At 37.4% G+C, this 20,264-nt stretch overlaps 3 protein-coding genes and 1 non-coding gene across 4 annotated transcripts; 1 reads left to right on the forward strand and 3 right to left on the reverse strand.

Annotated features, from left to right (window-relative positions):
- Window positions 1-107: 107 nt before the first annotated feature.
- Window positions 108-2,814, reverse strand: mtif3 (mitochondrial translational initiation factor 3). Its single transcript, XM_085383126.1, has 4 exons — window positions 2,733-2,814; window positions 1,637-2,105; window positions 1,001-1,152; window positions 108-389 (listed from the first exon to the last, which is right to left on the reverse strand). The coding sequence occupies exons 2-4, from the start codon at window positions 2,094-2,096 to the stop codon at window positions 141-143; spliced, it is 861 nt and encodes a 286-aa protein (XP_085239252.1). The 5' UTR covers window positions 2,097-2,105; window positions 2,733-2,814; the 3' UTR covers window positions 108-140.
- Window positions 2,815-4,545: 1,731 nt separating this feature from the next.
- On the reverse strand, window positions 4,546-4,618 carry trnav-uac (transfer RNA valine (anticodon UAC)). Its single transcript has one exon. It is a non-coding gene; the product is annotated as a tRNA-Val (tRNA).
- Window positions 4,619-6,108: 1,490 nt separating this feature from the next.
- Window positions 6,109-15,688, forward strand: LOC146652506 (adhesion G protein-coupled receptor G2-like). Its single transcript, XM_085382708.1, has 17 exons — window positions 6,109-6,166; window positions 6,382-6,576; window positions 7,125-7,172; window positions 7,277-7,432; window positions 7,584-7,622; window positions 7,781-7,861; window positions 8,090-8,243; window positions 8,746-8,908; window positions 9,301-9,435; window positions 9,510-9,620; window positions 9,717-9,753; window positions 11,475-11,575; window positions 11,948-12,069; window positions 14,437-14,705; window positions 14,813-14,915; window positions 15,005-15,288; window positions 15,503-15,688. The coding sequence occupies exons 1-17, from the start codon at window positions 6,109-6,111 to the stop codon at window positions 15,643-15,645; spliced, it is 2,199 nt and encodes a 732-aa protein (XP_085238834.1). The 3' UTR covers window positions 15,646-15,688.
- Window positions 15,689-16,118: 430 nt separating this feature from the next.
- On the reverse strand, window positions 16,119-20,091 carry knstrn (kinetochore localized astrin (SPAG5) binding protein). Its single transcript, XM_085383042.1, has 9 exons — window positions 19,998-20,091; window positions 18,458-18,522; window positions 18,248-18,383; window positions 17,946-17,975; window positions 17,756-17,855; window positions 17,001-17,115; window positions 16,849-16,910; window positions 16,487-16,561; window positions 16,119-16,400 (listed from the first exon to the last, which is right to left on the reverse strand). Exons 2-9 carry the CDS (start codon window positions 18,477-18,479, stop codon window positions 16,272-16,274), a joined length of 669 nt encoding a protein of 222 aa, XP_085239168.1. The 5' UTR covers window positions 18,480-18,522; window positions 19,998-20,091; the 3' UTR covers window positions 16,119-16,271.
- Between the last annotated feature and the right edge of the window lie 173 nt (window positions 20,092-20,264).

Genomic DNA, 20,264 nt, shown 5'->3' on the forward strand with positions numbered 1-20,264 from the left:
CAGCCTGGTCTTGTATCCCGTGGGACCTCCATGCCCTGGGTTATAAACTTTTAAACTACAAAGTCTGATTGACGAAACAAGTTGTGGCACTAGGCACAGACTCCAACTTGCTTTTGTGAAAAAGTTTTATTTCTGTCACATCAGTGCTGTGTGGACCCTTGTGTTGTGTCCGTGCTGCCAACAGGAGACGTTTCACTCTGAGCGGCCTCTGAAGTGGAGTTGGCAGGCTGTGCTTCTGCAGCCTTGTTCTTTCCTTTTTGTGACAGTTCCTTTGCTGAAGGCGGTCGGAGGATGCACACGGCTGCTTGGCCATCACGTATCACTTTTGGCCTTGAGACAAATCCCACCATTACTTCCATTTGTTCCACGATTTGCTCCAGAGTGGCATCCTGTGGAAAGAAAACACAAAGATGTTTCTGCATAAAAAGCTTTTAAGGAAGAAAAAAAAAAAACCTAAATGCGAAAGTAATTTTTACTGAAATATGAGCAATACTGAGTTTTTACTGAGGATTTTACTTACTCATATTTTACTTTAATTTTTTTTGCTATAAACAGCCCTAAATTGCTGTGCAAAGTTTTGTTTAAGTAATTAAGCAAGACCTACATCTAAATATTTCTGAACCAATAACAGGGATTTAAAAAAAATACATTAGCTTATTGCTAAATAAGCTCCTTACTGTATTTGAAACGACACAGGGGACTTCTCTGAGAAGCCAGAAATTAATCAAGCAAAACAATTAATCTCTAAAACTAATTTTTTTGTTCATCAATACAATTGAATAATTGTAATTTGGCATCTTAATCAAAATAATAGCGTGCTTTGCCCATTTCTCTGCTTTTTTGTGAAATAATGAATTTGAAAATTGACATAGTGGTGGATTAACCACTGCAACCATATATGTATATACATTTGTTATGTTATATTAGTCACAACTCAGACCCTTACTGAATAAAAGAATAATCAAGGAATTCGCTCAGGTTTATAGGCGTTCTTCCTCACCAGGTTAACTGCAGATTCACGACGCACTGCCCGCAGAGTGATCTTCACATGGTGTTTCTTTTCCAGCCAGCTCTCCACCTGCTTCAGCTTTGTGGTGAGGTCATGAGACGCTATGCCACCTGAAAAGCTGAGCTCCTTCACCTGCACAGGAACTGGAGCAAAAAAACAACTATTTTTGGACTTACAGCTGCTTGTCAACCTGTCACCCCAAAAGTGCTTTTCTAAAGTCTATGACAATTTCAAGCAAAGAGCATGACTTTGGTGTAATGTAACTCTTTATTTCTTGAACCGTCCTTAAACTGACCTAGGTAATGCCTCTTTTCTCATTTCTCAGTTTGTACATCCCCAGTTCCTTTCCTCACATCCTCTCCTGGAGCCTTATTTCCCCAGCGAGGACAAAGAAGGAATGCAAGTAGAGAGAACTGGCTGTGTGCCATGCCTCGTTAATATGTTCAAGGTGAAAACACTTCTGCAAAGGATACACCTGAGCATCCTCAATTATAGCTCCTCTGCCTTACCTCCCCTGTCCTCTGTCCTTCATATACATTTTAGGAACTGAGATATCCTTCAACATAATGTCTGGGTTGAAGGCAGTAGGATAGAGAGGAATGAGAAAAGCATCTGGTAACCATCTACCTGCTTTCGCTTTCTTCTTCTCCCGCATTTTTAGTTGCTCCTCGTGGATCTGTTTGCCGCTCATCAACTGGTAGACTGGTGGGTCTTTGTGCTCACTGAGTAGCACTAACTTGAGACCCTCCTCATCCATCATTCTGATGACATCTGCACGGTGCATGACGCCCAGGTTCTCACCAGCTGCACTTATCACCTGTATCTGACGCTCAGGGATCTTACGGCCGATGCTGCTGATCGAGGCATTTGCTCGGGGATCTTGCTTTTTCTTCTTTGGCGTGGCTGGAGTTTGTTCTGTATTGTGTACTTCAGTGGAGAAAGCAGACTGTCTCCAAGAGGCAGCGATGATATTACATCTTTTGCTGCATATTGTAAATCTTAAGGCTGGTGGCGTATACAAGGGACTCCCACCACACACCGTTCTCACTGCATGGCTTAGCACCCATCTTACACAGCCTGCAGACATATCCTAAACCTTAAGAAAAAAATGATGAGATTATTCGACAGTGCATTCACAATTTAAGAACTAATATCACAAAGCTCAACATCAAACACAATTTAAACATCAATAATTGTCTTTCAAGCGAAAAAAAACAGTTTAATTATCCAGTTTTCATAATCGAGCCAGCCTCCATTCGAAAATAGTCGAATTTAATTTTCTTTGCTTGTTTTACTTTTACTTGTTACTGAACAAACCACACAAGTTACGAGTAAAAACACTTTCGGGGTCCCATCTGTCATTCGGGACACATCAGCTTTGTTTCATCGCTTGACTTTGGGCATTTTACACTGGGACAATGGATAGTCTGGCAAACTGGAATGCGATGGTAGCTAGAAAACCTTGATTATTTGCGAAGTATATAAGAGTGAATGTCTTTTAATGAGTGTGAAATTAGCACATAAGTGTCTGGTGTGTTACAGTTCACAGAGAAAAGGAATGCACTTCGGGTTGGTTGTCATTAAGTGTCCTAGACAGAGCAGTTTGTCTGTGGAGCCAGCGGGTTACAAACATCAATGCATGCATTAATTAGAGAAGCGCAAGAATCCAGACAGAAACTAAACCTCCCCGTTTTATCTCCTGCAGTGCGTTTTTGCTACTCACTCGTGTCAGTGCCGTTTATTATTGCTCTCCGCATCAGGGTGACTACTGTAACTCCTTCCGCCATGCACTTCTTCGTTTACTTTGTTTCAAATAACCCCTATACTGCCCTCATGAGGAAAACCTAGGACACTACACTCACTGGACAAATCCTTGCTAACGCCGATGTTTCTATTTCTTTTGTTTTTGTAATGTCTAATAGCTTTGCTTATGTTGGTAAATGCACTGTAGTGAACTGGATTTATGAGGCTGTTGCACCTTCTCCCTTTTTGACAGATTACAGGGGGAAAAGTCACAACATTAACAACAGTTTAAATTCCTACAATCACCTTTTGGCAAATACTTTTTTGGCAGCTGATCATTTTCCATGATGTCACTCTCCCGTTCCACTGCATCCTAAAGGTGCTCTATTGGAATGAAATCTGGTGGTTATGGAGGCCATCTGAGTACAGTGAACCCTCAGTCATGTTCAAGAAACCATTGTGAGAATACTGAAACCTTGCAATATGCTGGATGCAGTCATTAGAAGATGGTTACAGTGTGGTCACAAAGAGATGGACATGGTTAGCAACAATACCCAAGGTCGGCTGTGGTGTTTAAAGAATGCTTGATTGGTACTAAGGGCCCTTTAGTGTGCCAAGAAAATGTTCCCCACACACTACACGACCGGCTGCTGTAGCCTGTCTGTTTTTGGTGTGATGTGTTGTATGTTCAAAGATGCTCTTCTGCTGCAACCAGTGGTTAATTCAGTTACTGCTGCCTTCCTATCAAATCAAAGTGATTTTTATTTTCTTCTGCAAATCAGTAAATCTAAATATAGTTTTAATTGTATATGAGAAAATATTTTTGTGACGTTATGTGCTAAGTTGAAGGCATTGTATACGTTTTTGTTGTTCAAATTTAGATTATGAGGAAATGATTAAGACGTAAATCTAAGAGGGTAGGGCTAAATAAGTATATACTTCTGCCTACAACTTTTCAACTACAACTGCATGGAATTATATTATGAAATGTTGGTGAACGTATATGTTTGAAATAAAAATGAACTGAACTGAGCTCTGTTAGAAATCCTAGCAGATCAACAGTTTCTGGAATAATCTGACCAGCCTGTCTGGGACCAACAGCCATGCCATGTTTGAAGTCACTTAAATCACCTTTGTTTCCCAATCTGATGCTCAGTTCGATTCAGTGTTAGACTTTCTGCCACCATCTACTAGAGGCTGACTAAAGTGTGCAACCAGTCTAAGGAGTGTGATTATAGTTTTTGTGAATTTATATGTGACTTGGCAGTAACAGATGTATGCCTGTGTGATGCACTCATGCAGTCTATGGATGCAGTTTGCTAATAAAGCTTGCCAGTTTTAGAACTCAAACATGGACCACATTAAAAAAAAATTGCCCTTGCTTTCAGGTAAAATCAATCCAAATTTACTTAAAACTGCTTTTTTTTAAAAAAAAAATTGCCAACAGGGGACGAGTCCTGTGGTTATAAAAGACTAAAGAGAAAATGGCCTTTGGCTCATTTGCTTTGTGATAAGAGTAAACACCTTTGCTGATAAGCTTATAGGCTCAAATACTAGTGTCAAGTTTTACTGATTAAAACATGGTATTCATTTTATTATTGGTCCTCATTATTGATAGAGAGGCGGTTACAAATACAAATTTTTATTTGTCACTTACACAGTACAACATATAGCGAAATGCTTCTGTCCTGAACTGCAGGCAGGCTGCGCCTCTCCAGGGCTCGTTTTTAGCATGGTGGGAATTGAACAGGCGTGTATCTTACCACTACACTGTCCAGCTGCTATAAAGTAAGTGGTTCCACTGGGGGTTGAACCCAGGACCTTCTGCGTGTAAAGCAGACATGATAACCGCTACACTATGGAACCAGAAGAATACATCTTCCCTTCGTCGCTCATCCGCATTCTACTGTGCATGCATGGAATAATATGTCTTTTATTTAGTGTAATAACATTTTCATATCTGTCCATGTGAGTGTTTGCAAGAGTCTTCTAGCTTATATTTGCTCTTTTCAGTCATTTTGATGTTTATCTATTAATGCAAGAAAAAGCGTTGCTTTGTAGCTGCTGATAAACGCTCCTCTGTGTGTGGCATAGAGGGGGATTTGGCTAAACATTGACTACATGTGTGCTGTTTTGTGCTGGACAGGAAGTGTTCGGTGTGCTTCCAAGAGCTTATGTGCTCAACAGGTACATACTTTGCCTGTTATTTGTTTATGTGTCACTGTTGGTATACGTGTCTTTAAAAAAAAAGTTTAATAGTTAAAAATTAGCTCCAGATATTTTAACTGCTTCATTTGTAATGAAATGACAAGGAAACTGAGCTCGCGTGGCCATAAAACCACTTATTACTTTTGAGCCGCACTGAAAATAAGAGGAAATATATAAAAATGGCTGTAATTCATTAACAGTTAATGAAATACTTTTGTCAGACCTTTATAATTACGGGCAAAAATCAGGGCTTTGATCACATCCTAAATGTTCTCTGTGGTGGTGTCCAGAGGCCAAATATTTAGCCCAAAGAATTTGGACTACATATTGCAATATTCATATAGTTGTGTCAATAAATGTGGTTTACTGAGCAAAACAGGTCAAATCTTTCATTTTCCACCCACTGTGATACTGATTTTAATGTCACACCTTTGAAAACGTGGGAGGTTGTTTGTGACGCAGACTTGTTTCCAAAAATATAGATTGACACTGAAACTGATAACCTCCACTTTGTTGTTAAAGGCCATAGTCGGGTCTTTACTCCGAGTTTTAATTTAGCTCATTGTAGTTTTTTGTGAATAACATTATTTATGTTTCCATTAAACTTGGCAACACAGATAGCATCTGAGCTGTTAAATAATATGAACATATTTCATCTGCTTGAAATGATGAGAAATGATCACTTATGAGAGTTTTAGGAAACAAATCCTCCTGAAAGGTTATGCTTTTAACACGTCTTCAATGGAAAAATGATGCTGTATGCACAACATGATAACAGCCAGTGTGCAGCTCACAAAATTAGACCTGGATCCTCATCCAAGCACATCACAGTTCCTATGCCTGCTTTGCATAGCACACTCAAGTCTGATGACATATTCAGAAACTGAATTTGCAAGACAAAATTTGTGCAGTGGGTATCTACCCAAAGTTTGACAACAAGTGCACATTGCCAGAGGTTCAGTTCCTCTCCAGGTGCTCTGCTGACTAATGATTTGACTTCAGCCAGAGAAAGGTAAAAAATGAAATGCTTGGGGCATCTTTGGCTGAAAGTTCCTTTTTAAAAATGGCTTTTGAACAATACTTGGTATATGTTAACTGCAGGACTGAATGAGTCACACATCCTGACTCACATCACATCCCATCCAAACATGACTCGGCTCAGTTGGACTGCTTTGGTTTTGTTAATGAGCATTTTGCAGGGTCCAGGTGAGTACATGAATTCTGCTGAATCTTTACAGGACATTTGTTATCTTAGCTAAACGTTCAGCAAGTGCTAGTGTATCACAATTCATTTTTCTTTAAATGAATTATACTTTTGAAACAAGATGACCAAAAATTTTGAATATCACAAGTTCAACTATGGTAGCTATAATGTCAGTGTTAACTAAATCGATAAAAATATTTGTCAATTTTTATTTCAGGGTCATCCAATTCTGGACATGACTGTTCAAGAAATGGAAATTCCAATCAAAATAATTTCAAGAAATGTTCAAGAAATGGAAATTCCAATAAAAATAATTTCATGGATATCAGAAACTGTTTCAAGCAGAAAAAAAGTTTTGTTGTTGTCGATAGTTTCTATGGCAATATCAATGCAACAAACTACTGGGGACAGAGTAAGTCAAATACACGTTTCAGTTACAACTGCTTCTCATTTTTCACAAGTTGCGATGAAATGAGATTCTCTGTTTTTGCAATCACCGTCCAACAAAGAGGAAGTTAAACAAAAGCCAAAGATTTGACCTGTTGAAATTAATTGGACTGGGATTGAGATTTCTGGGAACTTTGATTGGAAATGCAACATATAACGAACATTTCGGTTTGACATTTTAATATGAGACCTGGTTCGACAAGACTTTATGGAGATTAATTCATTTAAAGGAGCCTTTTGATGTGTTATAATCAGGTAACTTGAACAGGTTACTTAAGCATGTTGGGACAAACTCCAAGTTTAGATAAACATGAAGTGCAACACATTTACATGGATGTTTTGTCCTGTGTGAGATGCCTCATCCCTGTAAATGCACTTTATTTAGACCTTGTTAAAATGTCAATCCAATAAAATTCTGAAAATGTTTTTTTTTCTAGATATTGATTTATAGTTGTTAAGGCATGTAAAAGATTTAAATGTATTAAAAACACACACTGTTCTTTGCCTTTACAGCAAAAGTGAATTGCATAGTATTTGTAGAGACAACCGGAATTGAATTGGGTGAGTCCAGCTTAGTTTCATATTGTTTTAGTTGCCAATATTTGACTTTCTAATCAGCATTTTAGCAAATAAAAATGTATCTGTATGTTGTTTTTTAATACCAGAAAATTATACCAGAACAATTCAGGACACTTGGCCAAAAATTAAAAACAATAGCAACATTTTGAAACTTCACATTTCAAAATGGCATATAGATCAACGTGTGCATATGTACGTTCTGTATGGGACATTCTGCAACGACACACAATTTAACTTTACCGGTAAAACAACTCTTCAGTATTTTATATTTTTGAACTTCTTGTTTTTTCAGCATTGTTAGCAAATTAAAATAAAAAAGATTAAAAAATGATAAAATATGATAAATGATAAAATAAAAAAATATCTAATTAACCAAACATTTTTGTCATCCAGATCGAGGTGAAAACTGTAGCTTCAATACCACAGACACAGGTAAATTCATATCAATGAAAAGATAAAATGCAGAGCTAATAGGAAACATTTAAAAGTTGAAACCTTGAAAATAAGGATTAGAATGCAATGTTAATTTTTTTTCTCCTGCCTTTCTTTCTCTGATTGTGGTGGTAAAATCTGACAAAATAATGCTGAAGAGTTATGTCACATCAGATGTATCAATACAAACACGGTTTGTAAAAACTCTGCCTATGATAAAGAAGAATGCAGTACCATGGGTAAGTTTAGATAAGTGCAGGCAAGTATCACACTTTCATAATAGTCATTTTTCCTGATGAGTGCACAATGAATCGGACAAATCTTGCCTAACAGAGTCTTTGCATTACGCCATAATTTGATTAAATAAAATTCATATAAGTAAAATGCTGAGAGTAAAATAACACCTTTCTTTATATTTTGTTAAATGTTGAGTTCTTAAGTTTAAACCTAAATTCTCCACCTTCCAGCTCCAAATCTCCAGAATGAATACATAATCGACATAAACTCAACAACCACCAACTGTATAAACTGTAACAATCCAGTGAAAAAGCCTGAGGAGAAAAAAGTACTTAATACAACACTTTCTGAAAAAGGAGGAGAAATTATTCCTGCAAATGCCGCGTAAGACACACTCACTTACCAAATGATATACTGCATGTATTCGTCATTTATTTTCTATTGAGTTATTTAAGAAGATCTATATCTAGAAGATCTAAATCTGAGTTTTCCACTCGGTTTTTCTCATTTTCCACTCACTGTCTAGTTTTGCTTTCACTTGCTACTTAGATTTAGGCACTACTACCTACTGGGCTCAGGATCAGTAAACCTTACTATTGAACTGAAGAGTTGAAAGTGATCTCCATATCTCACTAATACAATTAAACTGTGCGTCACACATTGCTGCCAAAAAACAACTTACGTGTAAGACATTCTAGCAGCTTTGAAAAACTCCTACATTATTTTCCCCAGAAGGAAAATGCTGAAAAGTTTAATTTGGTTTTTGACATTTAACCCCCCCCCCCCCCCCCCCCCACTGTAAAACATGTTTTTTTAAAAACTGATTTTACGTACAGCATCTTACATTTATAGTATAATATAGAAATGTTCTCACATCTGTCTGCAGTAAACTAATGAATGACATGAGCAACTTGGCCGCCAACATAAATGGATCTTCAGCTGAAATATCTGTAGGAGAAGGAGTCAAAGGAGTTTTGGTGAAAGAAACACATAAAGACGAAGTAGAAGAAGTATTATTTGCTTATCAGTCTCCAAACGACAGCATAAATGTAGGTGGAATTAAATTTATTTTGACTTTTACACGTTCTATTGTTCTGTCCTAGCATTTCCTCCACTAAAATCCCAGCAGTAGCGGGTTCCCAAAATGTCATTGCTTCGATTTAAGATTTACCTAGAAATCATGACACCTACAAACTGGAAGGGGCCTTTGTCCATAATTGCATGTACTGTAATCCTACGACTTCCTTTTTATTATAGATTTTTTTGTGCAATTGAAACAGTTACAGCAACTAAAAACAACAGTTAAGATTATTATGTAGTTATTACAGTATGTTCAAGTTACCGCTTACTTGGGCATCACATTGCAGATTTTTGTGGTATTTTGAGTAAGATCCAGGTAAATATGCACTGAGCCTGACTCTTTCTGTGTTCTTTCCTGCAGATTATAGACAACACAGAAACTTTGAAAACATTTTCAAGAGCCGTTATGCTGCCAAAAGAAGCTTTTGATAAAGCTATCGCTGAAAACGTCAGTATCCCATTTGCAGCTCTTTTCCGATTTATTAATATGGCTAAGGTAAGGGGCTACAGGCTAATTCAAATGTAAAATTTCATGTTCAGTGATGGATTGACCATAAGTTGATTTTTCAGGATGAGAAGAACAGTACTGTTTTAGGGAATGAAGTTTTAGCCATTGAAATGGGAGCTGCTATCGCCAACCTCACAGACAAAATAAACATTGTTTTTACGAATATGACATATGTAAGTGAAAAGTTTGGGTCTTTTGGGTCTTTTTCTCTATTTTGTTTTCCATTTTAAGAGCATAAATTCATTAATTTTCTGTTGATTTGTTTGCAGAGAGGGATACCGTCTTGTCATTCATGGAATGGTCAAGGTAGCTTCTCTGCTTCATTTGCACATTGACATAAGGCATTTACAGTTTTGTGTGTTACATATTATTTATGTATTGCTGAGAAAAGCTGAGCAAAAAGTTTCTTCTCTACATTATTTAAGAGAGAAGTGTTACAGTCTTAAGTGATCAGCTCAATGATGACGCCAGTGAATTCTGAGCCCACTCTCTGTAAAAGTCCAAAATATGTACAGAAAAACACTGTATTTGCTTGTATTGGTAGACACATATTTTCAGGACAATCAACACAATTTTGTAACTCTCGTATTTCAGTAGGAAGCATACACTCATCAGCCATGTCATTAGTTACGCTTTGTCTTGATAATACTGGCTTTGAGCAGTCTTATTTCTTCATGGCATAGATTCCACGAGTCGCTCGACACATTCTCCTGAGATTTTGGTTCGCACTGGCGTCACACAATTGCTACCGATTTTTTGGCTGTTCATCCATGATGTGAATCTCACATCTCATCTCACCACATCCCAAAGGTGCCCTATGGGACTGGGATTTGGTGACTATGGAGTCCATTTGAGTAAAGTGAATTTATTGTCAGAGCCGATCTTCTGCATATATACTCTGACCGGCCTACGTGACATCAACAACAATGCCACATTCAAAGTCACTTAAATGACCTTTCTTCCACATTCTCATGCTCGGTTTCAGGTCATCTCTCTATGCTTAAATGCACTAGATGCCTGCCATGGGACTAGATATTTGCATAAACAAGAATAAAAGGGCATGATTTTTTTTCTATCCCTAACCGAGTAGTTTTTATATCCTAAAGCTAATCAAGTTAGCATTTAATGCTAATTAACAATGTATTATTAATTAATCGTATGGAAAAATATGAAACAACTCCAACCTTTAGTTTTTAAATGTGGAAAATATTAATTGAATGACAATGAACAAAAATCAGTACCGGATGAGACCGAACTAATAAAAAACATGTTTAGGGACATCAAAATAAGGTTGGGAAAGAAGAAGAAGAACACTTTAAGTACAGAAACACAACTTAATAGACTGGAGGTTGTGTCTTCTTTTTTCCAAACTTCTCTGAGACTGGATTTGGTGTTAGATGGTTATAAAAACACAAAACTAACCACATTGCCATGACTTGTCATGACTAAATAAACTCAACATTTCTTTGGTTTTACTGGAATCAGTATCGGACCAGTTTAGCCTGCATTCACAATAATACATGCTGTGGTGAACTTTAAAAAAAAAAAAAAGCTCATGCAAATGTTTTAACATGGAAAACACTGCGAGAGATAATGAAAACAGAAACCCAGTTTCTGGTGAGTGCCACATCATAGCATGAATAACTAACAAAGTAAAAATCAACAACAGGGTCATGGTTTCCACTGCAAAGGCCACGTATCTGATGGCCAATTTAAAGATTCAGCTGTATCATGGTATCAAGTAAAAATCAGAAAATGGACATAAACTGATCACATTACTTTTATGGTTTTGAAAGTGTGTTTCCTCACAGATGCATGCTAAAAGTTTTTGGTGTGAGTTTTATGGTGCTTTCAATGTGTGGAATTATTTATCAGGAAACAGAAGTTGAAGTTTTATTTTAAACCAGTCTTGAAACCATTTCTCATCAGCAGTACAAATGACACAAGCAGATAAATTCTGACACTTGAGCAAACTGAACTTATGGATGGTTAGGCCGTCATTGTGTTCCTTGTTTTATTTCTCTTAGGAAGTCAACCAAACTGGACGAGTGATGGCTGTGTGACAAATGTAACTAAACATGGCATTACGTGTCAGTGTTCACATTTGACATTCTTCGCTATCTTGATGGTATGTTTTTCTTCTTCTGTAATGATGTACAACCCCACTTCCAAAAAATGGGATGCTGTGTAAACCGTAAATAAAACCAGAATGACGTGATTTATAAATCATTAGTAAACCCACATTTTATTAACAATGTATCACAGAAAACATAAGAAATCTTTAAACTGTTTTGAAATACGAGCTCATTTTGAATTTGACTCTTTAGGCGATAATCAAATTGGTCACAATTTTATGTTGAGGAATATTATTCAGACATTTTCCACAGTTTGTGGACTTAATTTTTTGCCCATTTATCTAATTAGCTACTATTACTGGGGCTGTACTTTCTGTTCGAGGCACTGTTTTCATATGAGATGTGCTTTGCTGTGCTTTTTGCAGACTCCTCTTAATGAAACCATTTCAGATTCTGATTTTAAAAACCTCACAATCATCACCCAAGTTGGCTGTGGACTCTCCATGTTCTTCCTCGCCATAGTCCTCTTCATGCACTTCCTTTCAAGGTAGTAAGTTGGGCTTTTTTTTTCCCAATATTGAAGCATTTTAACTATATAATAGTCAGAAAAGAAAAAGTGTGCATTAATACAGATGACAACAGAAGAACAGAATAAGCTTTACAGAGAAAATCTATTGAAAATTAGCTGATATAATAAGTACTGCGCTGTATAGGTCTCTAATACTTATCCCAGGAAGAAGATATAAAATCACTCTAAAAATCTCTGTAAAGAGAGAGACTCAGTACAGAGAAACTGTAAAATTCATCATCAGAGGTCAAAATCCTTAATTGTGAATAGAAATATTGTTTAGGTTTTAAATAATTTGGACCTTAATATGTAATGTTTATTGCACAAAGGGGTATAAGAGCAAAGTCTTGCTGTTTAAGGGTAAGCAACTAAGTCTTTACCAGATTAATTCACAGCTCTCACTATAACTAGGTGATATATTCCTGAAAAAAACAAAACATGATTGGGATCTTTATGAATAAAATAGAGCAAAATTGTTATTGATGCAATAGCCTCAAACACTGTACAGAATTTTTTTTAAAATCTTGTTTAGAAAGACGTGCTTTTCTGGCAGCTGGTGTGATGAAGCTTCATGTAAATAAGGCTGCTTTCCAGGACAGTGGAACACTGTGATGAGGTGTTATAATGTTTACCACAGGGAAATGAGATTCATCAACAGGGGCCTGATGTTATGTAATGGAAATATCAGCAGTATGTATCAGTGTACATCTTATGCAAATATAATACTTTCCTTACCTGCCATGTTTCCTGGGGTATTTCTAAGTCCTCAGCACACAACCCTCTATGAATGAGCATTGTTTAAAGAAAAGCAGGTGCATGTTACCTGCATCTCTGTAGATGTATGACACACATCGGCTAGCCTACACGGGCACCACCTGCGTTTTTTGCCAGTTGCATAGCATCCCCTCCACCATGACTAATATGTGACATTTTGCGTCATTCTGATACAAGTTAATATTGGTTTCGTGTGGCCGAAGATTTTTTTTCCCCCAGTAAATTCCAGATATAACACTGTTTAGCTGACCATGGCGCAACACACATGCATACACAGAGTTCTCAGTTGCACTTTTAGGTGACGTTTATTTACACACTGTCCAGAGCTGACCGCTCAGTTCTGCTCTGGAGCTCTCTCCTGCTCAGCCCAGCTCTGCTCCGCAGTCCGTTCTCAGTCCATGCTGCTTCTCCCCAGGCCCCAGCAGCTACTGCAAGAGGTTAAATAGATGATAAAAATCAGCTGTGTTGGCCAATCTCCCCTGGCACTGTCCCCTGAACCCTGCTCGTGCAGCTAACCACATCCCACCACACCAGGTTCTTGGGGATCTTTCTGGAAAAGCTGACCAGGCCTTCTTGTTCTTGAATGTAACCAGTGGTTTGCATCTTGTTGTGCTGTGTAGATTCTTGTCTCCATTTCCATTCATGAAGATGTCTCTGGATTGTAGATCTTGACAGTGATCCACGCACCTTCTCAAGAGTGGTCTTTACTTGGTTAGATTTTGTGAAGTGTTCCTCTGCGGTCTTTTGATGTTCCTGAGCTGGGCAGAGTATTGCATCTATTTAAGAAGGCACCAGATTTTAGATTTGCAAACTCCTAACTTTTTTTGCTATCTCCCACATAGGTCTATTGTGTTTTTTCAGCTAAAAAATGGCACGTCTCTCTTATGCTAACATCTCTTTGGCCCTCCTATACAAAATGTTAACATTTAAAAGCTATAAAGTCCAAGGGTTTGAATCAACTTCAGGTATTATGTGTGCTTTACTTGTCATGAAATAACAAGGGAACGGGTTTTATTGGGCAGTGAAACTGATTGTCAGTCAATTTTCAATCTAAAATTTGAGCTTCTGAAAACTTGGGACTTTGTATTAAAATGGCTTAAAAAGGGAAGTTCAACTGTAACTTGAAATGATCATCTATACTTTTTGTTTGAGGCTATATCACTTTTATCATAATTTCCCTTTAAAACAGTTATTTGTATGTAACATCTCTCCTACTTTTACTGTCTATAACCATGTTTATTTTACTGTATTTGCAATATGGAAATTTGACCTTTTGTGGTTGCTGATATTCAAAACCAAGTTTCTCTCAGAAGCAACTTGCCCTTCACATTTCTTTGACTGAATTTAACAGTTTGTAAAAGACTAAGCAGGCTTTAGTCTTTTACAAACTGTTAAATTCAGCGAATCTCCACATGTGAGAATATTGAATTTGTCAGTTTTTCCCAATTTATATTAATTAAAAATGAAATAATTACCAAAATCAACAAATACCTTGATTGCTAATTATTTAGACCCACAGGGCATTATTATTTCACGCTTTGTTTCCTCTCTGTTAATCATCTCCCCATACAGGCGGATCAAGGCCACTAATGCCACAAAGATCCTCATCAACCTTGTGTGTGCCTTGTTCCTGCTTAACCTCACTTTCCTGGTCAATAACTATGTGGCGAACCTGAACAACAGTGTGGGCTGTAAGATCATGGCGGCTCTAATGCACTATTTTATGCTGGCCACTTTCACCTGGTTTGCTGCGCAGGCCTTCCACCTGTGTCTGAGCCTGTATACAGGAGGGAAAATCGCAATCCATCGCTACATACTGAAAATCGCCATTACCAGCTGGAGTAAGTTTATGTTATAATTAAAAATTGAACATCTATAGACTTCGTGAAAGTTTCACTCTTTCCTTCTTGCTGTTTCACCTGATTTTTTTCCCCATTTATTTTTCCAGTACTGCCTTCAGTTATTGGGATTGTCCTGCTCTGCATTGGGAAATATGGTGAACAAGTCATCAGCTACCAAAACACTGGAAACGCTGCAGATAGAGTGATGATGTGAGCCTGCTACACTATCACGTACCATTACTATTCCATTACATTTCATATTAAATTTCAGAAAAGCTGACTTGTCTTTTCCTTCTAAGGTGTTGGATAACAGACAACAGTGTCCACTTAATCATCAACATAGGCTACTATGCTTTGGTCTTCCTCTTCACTTTTACCACCTTCATCATCATGATGTCCTGGCTCTGTTGTCTCAGGAATGTCAAAGGAGCCAAAGCAAAAGGGGAGCAAAGTAGCATAAACATCTTAAGCGTCATGGGCCTGTGTTTCATGCTGGGCATTACATGGGGCTTTGCTTTCTTTGCCTATGGTGTCTTCCAGGTCCCCGCGCTCTACCTTTTCACCATCCTCAATTCTTTCCAAGGTACTGACAACCAGCAAGCACCTTTCAATCATTCTAAGTCAACCGTGTTGCATAATAACACTCACAGGATAACACTTGATGTTTTTATTGATTAAATTCAGTTTTTAATATTAAAAACTGTGCATATTTATTTGAAAGAACAAAAATATTTCATATTCTTCATGCAAATTGCCTTTTCTCTATACACTACTGACCATGTCTCTCTGCTTGCCAGGTTTTTTCCTGTTCGTCTACTACTACAAAACCTCCCGCATGTTACCTCCAGCCTCTGATGAGAAGTCAAGCAGCGTCAGTAACATCACTGATAAAACCAGTCTAAGCAGCTTTACAAACCCCTACTCGAACTGGCTGAGCTGAAGAAACAGACACACTGAGACTGAAGACCCGTACCGTTAAGTGTAAACTGCTGTAAAACACTCTAATAGTTAATAACACACAGAGTCCCAGTTAGGTTTGTTGATATTGTAAATACATGTTAGAAAATGGCTTTACTGTTAAAGGTCTTAATTTGTCTTGGAAGCAATGAACTTTGATAGTTTGAGAAAAATCAATAGAATATAATAAACTTTTGTCCTTCTTTTAGCCATTTTAAACTGTTAATAGTTTTATAGCTCTAGTCAAGTACTAAAGACTATAATAGCCATGACTACTAACTGGCCATATCTCCTGGCAAAGGATGTACCTCAGGTTGCACTTGGTAGCAGGTGAGTGCCTTGAACTGCTGCTTCTGATGTGTGAACGGGTGAATAAGAGACACACTGCCTCTATACAAGTGCCAGTCCCTCTTAAAAAACAAAACAAAAACACAAATTGGGTGACATTAAATTTTGTACACTGACATAAGAAGGAATGTGGAACGTGTGGAAATGGTTCTTTATTCAGTTTCACTCACACTGCCATAGAAATACATATCTGCAAATATATATACACAACGTTTACTCTTTAAATGGACACAATTTAAATTAAGAAATCAATGAAAATGTTCAGAGTAGAAGAGCTTCCGCTTCTTTGAGAGCTCTTTCCAGGTCAGCTGCTTCAGAGGAAAAGTTCTCCCTTTCTTGAACCATTTGTTCTCGTGCCTCCTTGAGGCCTCTCATCATTTCCTGGATTTCCTAAAGGTTGTAAAAATAATTAAAAATAATAAATAAAACGTAACTTTTAGTGACCTGTTACTTTCACTGAGCAGAGTTTTACTCACCTCTAGTCGAGCACGTTGCTGTGACGCAATATCACCAAAGGCCTTTATTTCATTCAGCAGGTCTGCAGAGATGCTCTGAAATACAAGGAGTAAATATTTTAACCTGGTGTTTCTGTAAATGATTATATAAATCCTGTGGGTGTCTACAATACATGTATATTGGGTGCATTTATAATATTTGTTCTTTATTTGCACATTTATTTTTGCATGAAACAAACTAATAAGTGCATGCTTCTGGTGTTCCTTTATATTCCAGCTTGCGGTTATTTGCGTGAATATGATTTAAAGTTTGCTTAAATGTTTAACGAATAAAACCCAAGTGTAAACATATCATAATGTAAAGTGAAATCAAATAAACATACCATAACCTCTTTCCTCTGACTTTCATTCTGCCGTGCAGTGTCTCCAACTCTTTCGCCCAATACTAAGAATGAAAGATGTATTTCTGTTAAGTCTCTTACAGAAACCACTGAAGAAACTGAAACTGATAAATATATTTTTGTATTTTTTCTACCTGGGTCTATTTTGGCAGTAATCAGAAGAGCATGGCAGTCTTTCAGGTTTTTCTGAACCTCTGCATTCTCTTTTTGAAGGTCACAGTACTGCAGCTCCAGCTTAGCTACTCTTTGCTGTAATAGGAAAATGAATTCAGAATTAAATAGAATATGGTAAAAAGATAACACAGAAGGGCTGTTCAGCTGTGGCTGATACCAAACATGGCATTTATTCCGCTTGGGTTTTTGGTGTCTTTTGTGTCAGATCCATCCATGAAGTAGCCCTTTTGCATTTTCTCCTATAAACTTGTACCAGATAATGTTAAAGAGGACAGATGCATAAAGAAAAGAATAGGAATTAAGAGAGTAAGTAGCAGCCAGGTGCTGCTAATAAATGCACTTAACCGAGCACCAGTTTTAGTGCTCAGTTAAGTGCCAAAAACAAAACCTAATCAAAACAAGGGCTACACCTTAGATTCTGTAGGCCTGAAATAATCATATTTTAAACGATAAAGCTCATGACAGCACAATTTTGAAGAAAAGAAAAAAAAGAAGCATAAACTGGTTCATACAACAGGACAACAATCCAAAGCATAGCAGTATCTACAGCATCTACAACAGAATGGCTAAAAAAGAAAAGATTGTTCAAAGCAGTCAAAAGTTCAACTTCAACCTGATTTGAATGGTATGGTGGAACCTTAAGAGAGCTGTGCATAAACCAAAAGCCCACAAACATCAGTGGGCAGTCATGTGTGGTAGCGATTACTTTCTATACCTGTGTGTCTGTGAGGTTTTTCGCCAGCTCCTCATTGGCAGCAATCAAACATTGATTTTGCTCTTTGAGCTCTGCTTGTTGTCCATATCTAGTGAAGACTCTATGAAAATGTGCATCAAAGTTGTTAGGAAAAAAAGCAAAAACCAACAGGCTTAAACAATACCCATGTTAATGATTATGAAAGACTCACGCCTTCTGAACTTTAGGAGCAACATTTTTCCTAAAAGACAAAAAAGTGAAACAAAATTAGAATTCAGCAGATCTAAAGTCTGGCATGTACTAAGAGAATATACACATTTAGGCTTACTAGCAAACGTTTGATAGTCTTTACACTACATGATGCTGAATAGGTAAGCCAGGAAATTATCAGGCACAGTTTTGTTACCACAGTTGACTCCTAACATCACTAGGGAAACATTGAGATGCATGCACTTGGTAACCTTTATTGTTCTCATACAACTGTGACCATTCTACCTGGTCATAATTTGTTACCTTGGTGCATTTTCTTTATGTGGTTTAAGGACACCATCTGGTCTCTGGGCAGCAGTGCTTGTTGTGGGTGCAGTTGCTGTGTCTTTGGATTCTTGTTTATGACTGTTTTTCTTTGTTTCTGTAGATGGGTGTATACCTGGAAGAATGACAGTTGTTAACAAAATTAAAGTAATCCATTGAAATAACTAGAAAAGTTCAAATTCACCTCACCTCTTGGAATTTTTGAAGACATGACTGTTCCTAAAAAGTATAATGTCAGCAATAATAAAAGGCACCTGCATGGGAAAAACAACACAAGACAGTAAGACCGTATTTGTATCCTGGGTGTTTTCATTTCTTTTTTTCACTAAGATGTTGTATAACAGTAAAATAAAATTAACTGCTGTAAGAGGTTGTTGTTGGGTTTGTTTCGCATTCAGGCTACTCTAAAATCTTGCGACTGAGGTATGTAACAATAAACTTTCAATGAATGTAGACCAGGAGTGGGGAACTCCAGGTCTCAAGGACCAGTGTCCTGCAGGTTTTTGATATCACCCTGGGTCAACACACCTGAATCAGTTTCAGTTTTATTTGTCATATGCAAGTTAGCACAGGATCAACATTGCAATGAAATGTGTTTTATGAGCAGCAGTCACTCAGCAGCATGATACAGTGGGAGAAAATATAATAAAATAAAATAAAATAGAAAAATAGTAAGGAGCAAAATATTAGACACATGGTAAAAGAGAAAAAAATTTCCTACGTGTGGGACTAATAAAGGTTATCTTATCTTATCTTAATATATATGCATCTATAAATATATGTACACTAGTGATTAAATAAGAAAATCTTGAAAAGAAATATGACAGGAGGAATGAGCAGCAGAAAATTACAGTGTTGCACTTTTAAATATAAATATCAATAACAATAAAGTGGAGTGACCAGTGCAGATTAACAGAGTACTTGTGAAGCTGCAGGGTAGCTTCTGAGTGCTGTGTTGTGTGTGTTTAAGTGTTGTGGTTGAGGTGTTGTATGGCTTGGTGGTAAAAACTGTTTTTAAGTCTTGTAGTCCGAGCAGACAGGCTCCTGTAACGTCTGCCAGATGGTTACAAGGAGAACAGCTGATGTGCTGGGTGGCTGTGGTCCTTGATGATGCTGTGTGCTTTACGGAGGCATCGCTGGAGATAAATGTCCTGAATGGCAGGAAGCCTCATGCCAGTGATGTGCTCTGCTGCCTTCACCACCCTCTGTAGTGATTTACGGCTGCTGGCAGAGCAGCTTCCGTACCAAACTGAATCAAATGATTACTTCATTACCAGGCCTCTGGAAAACTTCAAGTCATATTGAGGAGGTAATTTAGCTATTTGAATCAGATGTATTGGATCAAGGACACATCCGAAACCTGCAGGACACCGGTCCTTGAGGCCTGGAGTTCCCCAATCCCTGATGGAGACAGCAAAGACTACATAAAACTCTAAACTATCTGGATATCAGTCATGTTAAACTACTTAAATCAGAAGTCTGACAAACTGACCAGATAATTCAAAAATCGATGCGTTTTATTTAAGTTTATTTATTTCTTCACCGCAGCCTCACTGAGATCCCTCTAGGGGAGCTTGACACATAAAACTCTGTTAAAACGACCGACCTCTATGGAAAAATAGATATCGGTCGTAGTTTCTTCAATACTCAACAAATCAAAAAAGCAGTACTTAAATAATAGTCGCTTACTGAATGTGATCTAGGTAATTAGCACAATATCAATGCTTACCTTTAAGGACACTAAGTATGCAAGCTGAATTCTCAACAGACAAATACCAGTTGACAATTTTTAAAAACGTCCCGCCCTCTGCGACCATTTCCGGTTTTAACGTTATTTCCTGTGTAAATAAAATAAATTTTCAGTAATTGTGTTCCTCAAAAGATTTTTTTTTAATTAAACTGAGTTATCAGTTTTAACATTTTAATTGACAGGCTGTTGTTAACTACACTCCAGTTATCTAAATAAAAATTAAGCTACAGACGGACCTCAGTGCGC

Source organism: Rhamphochromis longiceps, linkage group LG15 (assembly GCF_057381845.1).
Source record: "Rhamphochromis longiceps isolate RC_006_pf linkage group LG15, R_longiceps_female_GT1.1, whole genome shotgun sequence".
NCBI lineage: Eukaryota > Metazoa > Chordata > Actinopteri > Cichliformes > Cichlidae > Rhamphochromis > Rhamphochromis longiceps.

What these genes read in the sequence shown, in the direction of transcription:
- mtif3 (XM_085383126.1), bottom strand. Translation starts at nt 2,096, where the DNA reads ATGTCTGCAGGCTGTGTAAGATGGGTGCTAAGCCATGCAGTGAGAACG. An exon ending in GAAGAAGAAAGCGAAAGCAG is followed by an intron (nt 1,153 to 1,636) that starts GTAGATGGTTAC and finishes TTTTTGCTCCAG; the next exon opens with TTCCTGTGCAGGTGAAGGAG. An exon ending in GTGAATCTGCAGTTAACCTG is followed by an intron (nt 390 to 1,000) that starts GTGAGGAAGAAC and finishes TTCTTTCCACAG; the next exon opens with GATGCCACTCTGGAGCAAAT.
- LOC146652506 (XM_085382708.1), top strand. Translation starts at nt 6,109, where the DNA reads ATGACTCGGCTCAGTTGGACTGCTTTGGTTTTGTTAATGAGCATTTTG. An exon ending in TTCATGCACTTCCTTTCAAG is followed by an intron (nt 12,070 to 14,436) that starts GTAGTAAGTTGG and finishes CTCCCCATACAG; the next exon opens with GCGGATCAAGGCCACTAATG. An exon ending in GCTGCAGATAGAGTGATGAT is followed by an intron (nt 14,916 to 15,004) that starts GTGAGCCTGCTA and finishes TTTCCTTCTAAG; the next exon opens with GTGTTGGATAACAGACAACA.
- knstrn (XM_085383042.1), bottom strand. Translation starts at nt 18,479, where the DNA reads ATGTCTTCAAAAATTCCAAGAG. An exon ending in CATAAAGAAAATGCACCAAG is followed by an intron (nt 17,976 to 18,247) that starts GTAACAAATTAT and finishes TTTGTCTTTTAG; the next exon opens with GAAAAATGTTGCTCCTAAAG. An exon ending in GCTCCTAAAGTTCAGAAGGC is followed by an intron (nt 17,856 to 17,945) that starts GTGAGTCTTTCA and finishes ACATTTTCATAG; the next exon opens with AGTCTTCACTAGATATGGAC.